General features: G+C 53.1%; 1 protein-coding gene across 1 annotated transcript; it reads right to left on the bottom strand.

Annotated features, from left to right (window-relative positions):
• Positions 1–2831: 2831 nt before the first annotated feature.
• Positions 2832–3814, bottom strand: LOC123404284 (glycine-rich protein 5-like). The gene has a single exon (XM_045098210.1). It carries the CDS (start codon positions 3705–3707, stop codon positions 3075–3077), a length of 633 nt encoding a protein of 210 aa, XP_044954145.1. The 5' UTR covers positions 3708–3814; the 3' UTR covers positions 2832–3074.
• Between the last annotated feature and the right edge of the window lie 1415 nt (positions 3815–5229).

The following is a 5229-nucleotide window of genomic DNA, read 5'->3' as shown; positions in this document are numbered from 1 at the left end:
GACGAGAGAAAGCTTTTATAAACATAAGCTTTGTTACAAAATAAATAAATGAATCGACAACACAACCTTTATAACAAATGTCTTTCCGCAACATGATTTCTGTTGGCAAAAAATACTGCAACAAGACCTATTTCGCAAGAGTGGCAAAAGTGTAGAACGATGCTCGTCGCTAGACCGTGCCAGATCTGACGACTAGCAAGGCGGTGGATTTTTTCTTTTCGTTCAACAAGATCCAGGGCTGATGTGTAGCACGCCCAAAAGAAAGAAAACCCTAAGGTTTCATCTTTTGTTCAGTTTTCTCAGTGCCACCACTGCACCTCTCCTCAGGCTCCCACCACGCCGGAGCTTCTTCGCTGGCTCCGTTTTCCTCAAGGTCGTCAACGTCCAGGATTACAGCTCCTTGTCATTGGTGTCCTGACCTCATCGGCCAGCACGCGTACAACCGTGTGACTTCATCACTCAATTGATTCACGAGACGATAGTCGAACGCGTGGTTTGGGTTTTTAATATAGGGAGTTGGAGGAGGTCACGACAGCTTGGTCGACGAGTCTGTATCGGGCATGAACATGTAATGCCTTCGGTGGGCTGATGCAGAATGCCATAGTTGTGTTGGTAGTGATGGAGAAGATCAGGGTCCACGCGTGATTGACCCAGATAAACGTAAAATGAAGACGTATACCTAGATGAACGATGAAACCAGACGTAGGAACAATGACACGACCGGCATGTCCTTCGACATCTCCGGCTGCAGCACCTCCTTCGACGCCACGACCGGCATGGACGACGACAACGCCGCCGACATGGAGTCCGGCAGTAACGACGACGACCACCACCGCCGGTACCTTTCCCCGTCGCCCCCACTGCCCACCGGGACAAAGAGGAAGAAGCCCTTGCCGGCCACGGCCTCGCCCGCCGCCGGCTCCTGCGGACGGTCGTCGTCGGACGATGGGATGACGCTCCGGCTCGGCATCAAGCAGCCGTTCCATCTGTAGTACATGGAGCTGACCAAAACCTTCTGTGCCCGCGTGGGATGGGCCGAGTCGTGCACCGCCGAGCTCAGCGTGGCCGGCCGCGGCGACCGGCGATGGGAGGTGTCCGTCAGGGTCGGCAGCAAGGGCGGCATGATCATGGCTGGATGGGAGGGCTTCGCGTGGGACAACGGCCTCAGGATCTCCGACGTCTGCCTCTTCACGCCGCTAGCAGCTGACACCGGTGATCACGTGGTGCAAGTCCAAGTGCTCAGGGACGACAAAGTAGTTGCCGCGTCCGGTAAACCAGTTGCCGGGAAGAAGTTCAAGAATGGACCTAAGCCTGAGACTAAATGCTATTATTGCAAGAAAAACGGTCACTGGAAGCGGAATTGCCCCAAGTACTTAGCGGATAAAAAGGCCGGCAACGTCAAAGGTATATATGATATACATGTTATTAATGTGTACCTTAACAGCGCTCGTAGTAGCTCATAGGTATTTGATATCGATGTGGTTGCTCACATTTGTAACTCAAAACAGGAGCTGCGGAATAAGCGGAGACTATCAAAGGACGAGGCGACGATGCGCGTCGGGAATGGTTCCAAGGTTGATGTGATCACCGTCGGCACGCTACCTCTACATCTATCTTCGGGATTAATTTAAACCTCAATAATTGTTATTTAGTACCAGCTTTGAGCATAAACATTGTATCGGGATCTCGTTTGATGCGAGATGACTACTCATTTAAATCTGAGTATAATTGTTGTTCTATTTATATGAGAGATATGTTTTAGGAAAACACTTTTATTCAGAAGTCTGATAGAAAACTTCTCTCAGACGTAACCTGCACAGTAACAACCCCATGACGTAATGTCCGAGTTAATCTCGCTGCCCAATTCATCCCGTATGGCGTACCCTGCACCAATCTCGCCGAGCTCCATCACCGCGGCGTGGCTACCTCCACCACCAACCTGGTCCGCACCAACAGCTCTGTAACGACTAGCTGCTCCACGTCGCCGCACATCGGTGTTCCGTCCCAGTCTGCTCGATTGAACCCTCCTGTCACCGGCGACCGCGTTACCCACTAGACCCCGTCCTGTCGCCATTCCTCTCATCATGCTGTGCTGGTGCGCCGTTTCGGCTTGGCAAAGAAGTCTGCAGCCGCATCCCAGGCTTCGTCCCCAGGTATGCACTCACCCAAAGTAGGGTTTGATTCATTTTAGGTATAATTCATTTTTAGTCACTTGATTTGATTTGCGTTCTTTGTATGCAGTGATGATTTTTATCGAGTGCATCTATTTTGTACTCGATGTGTTTCTTGCCTCATACGGTGGCGAGTCTTTTTCGCCATGACGCGGTAGTGCATACGAACCACATTGCCAGCTATGCACTACCACATTGCCAGCTATGATATGCAGGCTGGTCGATGGAAGCGGAAGAGGAAGCACACAACTGCTTTGATAGTTTTTGTCGAGTGCATCTATTTTATACTCGATGTGTTTCTTGCCTCATACAGCGGCGAGTCTTTTTCACCATGACGCGGTAGTGCATACCAACCACATTGTCAGGTATGATCTGCAGGCGGGTCAATGAAAGCGGAAGAGGAAGCACACGTCGAAGTCAAGCGCATCGTACTGGTTGATGGTGCCGATGATGGAAGCAATCGTACTGGTTGATGGTGCCGATGACGGAAGCAACTTGTAGCCTGCAACCGAGCATTTGACCTGACAAATAGGTAGCCTGCAACCGACTATTTGACCTGACAAATAGGGCTCGCCACCGTATTGATTACGGTAAAACAATAGTCAAATATATTATTGACAAAAATGGTCAAAGGCGATTTGAAGATTTGGAAAAAAGATAAGATGGAATTATTTTTCATTACACATGCAGGTACACTGAGGAGCTAGCACACACAACACAAACACGTGCGGGCCCTAAACCAAGAGGGAGAAACACTACTCAGAGCAACATGCATGATCGAGCTTGACTAGCTAATTACGTACTACCAGCTAATTAAGCTAGCATGCATGCATGCATGCTTATTTCAACATCACATGATCAACACGTACGTCGATACACAGCGATCTACTCCATCGGTCACGGTCACGGATGGATGCAGCCACCGCCGCCGTGACCGATGCCACCACCGAGCCCGCCGCCTCCACCGCCGAGGCCACCAAGCCCGCCTCCTCCACCGCCGAGGCCACCAAGGCCGCCCGAGCCACCGCCAAGTCCACCGGAGCCGCCGCCCAGACCGCCGAGGCCACCTGCACCACCATCGCCGAGCCCACCCCCACCGAGCCCGCCCGCGCCGCCAAGTCCGCCAACGCCACCGCCGGCTCCGCCGACCCCGCCGACGCCCCCAATCCCTCCGACGCCGCCCCCGACGCCTCCGAGGACGCCGCCGATGCCACCCACGGCTCCACCCAAACCGCCTACGCCGCCTGCGCCAGCGAAGCCCCCGACACCACCTCCGTAGCCTCCGCCCAGGCCGCTGCCCAGGAAGGTCTTCTGGTCGCCGAGGCCAGCCGGCGCGGCCGCCACCGCAGCGGCGCTCTTAGCACCCGCAGTGGTCGTTGCGGTTGTCTTTGTAGCCTTGGCGGTGGCGGTGGCGGTGGCAGGGACGTCTCTCGCGTCAGCCGGTGCTAGAGGTGCCACCACGAGGAGGAGGAGGAGGAGGGCGACGAGCAGGAAGCGGCATGCCATTGCAGCAGTAACGGTGCTCCACCTCGCCATTGATCGAGCTACCCAGCTAAGTGGAGTACGTCCCAAGGAGTATATAGAGAGCCTATATATAGAGACGGTCAGACGGACTACGGACTGGATACGCGCAGGGGAGCGGCGGGCGGGCGGCCGGCCAGAGAGATCTCGAACTCGAAGTGAAGCTTCGTAATTAATGGAGGAGGCACCGCGCAGGTGAGCGGCGGGCGGGCGGCCGGCCGGAGTAAATGGGGGGCGCCAAGGGTTGCTCCTACCGTAGAGCCAATGGCTATCCATCAGTAAGCATTCAGTAGAACGGCAGCAGAGTTCACGAGTGACATCCTACTCGTTTGCAAGTACGTGCTTCCATTAACTCACTGACACCATGGAACGGCAGCAGAGCTTCCATTAACTCACTGACACCATGGAACGGCCGACCGATCGAGCGAGCTTGCTGCTGTGGATGCTTGCATCATTGCATGCATGGAGATGAGGACGCGTGTGGCCGTGCACGGACAGCTTCCTTCTTCTGCGGGTCTAGAAGGCCATGATCTGTCACCCATGCAATGCAATGCAATGCAGCATCCTAGCGGCAGAGGGCAGAACCGGCACTGTGCGTTGGTTCAGACTTCAGAGACTGATATCTACGTAAACTAGTCTGGGTGATTTAATGCCTTGTCGGATTTACTACCAAAATACGGCAACTGAGAATAATTTTAGGATCCATTGATTTAGTTGGAGATGGCAACCAATAGAAACCTCAACTTTCTACTGTGGAGAGTTGTACAAGCCAAGCGTCACCCGTATTTTTCAGCGTTGTGTATCTTCAGAGGAAGGCTGGAGAATTCTCGAGGAAATCCACTCCGGCATCTATATGCCGATCGAGAGCCATACTCGGTAAATACGGCCTTACGACAATTAGCTATATTTGTTGATGCTGGCTCAGGCGACCAAATAATGCATGGTAAACGGAGAGACGTCCAGAATTAACCACACACAGTAAAGAAAAGCCACATGGCATGTCAGTTCGCGCCGTCACTCCTCTATCAAGGGTCAACCATAAACCCTCCGTAAAATCATGTCACGAAAATATTCAAACCTCACAATCATAGGCGGAGCTCTCGGTAGGGCGAGGTTGGGCGCTCGCCCTAGCTTGATTTCCTGCTAAATGCCATACATACGTATATACGTATAGGTCAGATGGATCGTTAATTTTTTAAGGAAATTAAGTCGCATCGCAAGAAAGGAAAAATGGTGAAGGCCTTTGGTCTATCTGTAGTTGGACGAGACAGCTAGCAAGGGCTCAAGCACAATCCAGTGGTTGCATTTGTTCGTTGGTCTGCATGCACATTCGACTACACTATGTCATCACTTCCGAACCCTACAACAGCTAGCGGCGTTCAGCGTCCGCAGGTAAACATGCGCGACACTCGCCCTGGCGCTAGCTGCTAGCATCAGCAGGCAGCAGCGGCGGCCACAGCCAATCAGACGACAGCGGCCAGCAACGGGCAAGATTTGGCGCGTGATGCTACGGTGTTCTCGACTTGTCAGTAAAAAT

This window comes from Hordeum vulgare, chromosome 6H, assembly GCF_904849725.1.
Source record: "Hordeum vulgare subsp. vulgare chromosome 6H, MorexV3_pseudomolecules_assembly, whole genome shotgun sequence".
Taxonomy (NCBI): Eukaryota; Viridiplantae; Streptophyta; class Magnoliopsida; order Poales; family Poaceae; genus Hordeum; species Hordeum vulgare.
Note: the sequence above shows the minus strand (reverse complement) of the source record. Positions and strands in the feature narration are given on the sequence as shown.

Excerpts from the sequence above, each read along its gene's own strand:
- LOC123404284 (XM_045098210.1), bottom strand. The coding sequence starts at position 3,707 with ATGGCGAGGTGGAGCACCGTTACTGCTGCAATGGCATGCCGCTTCCTG.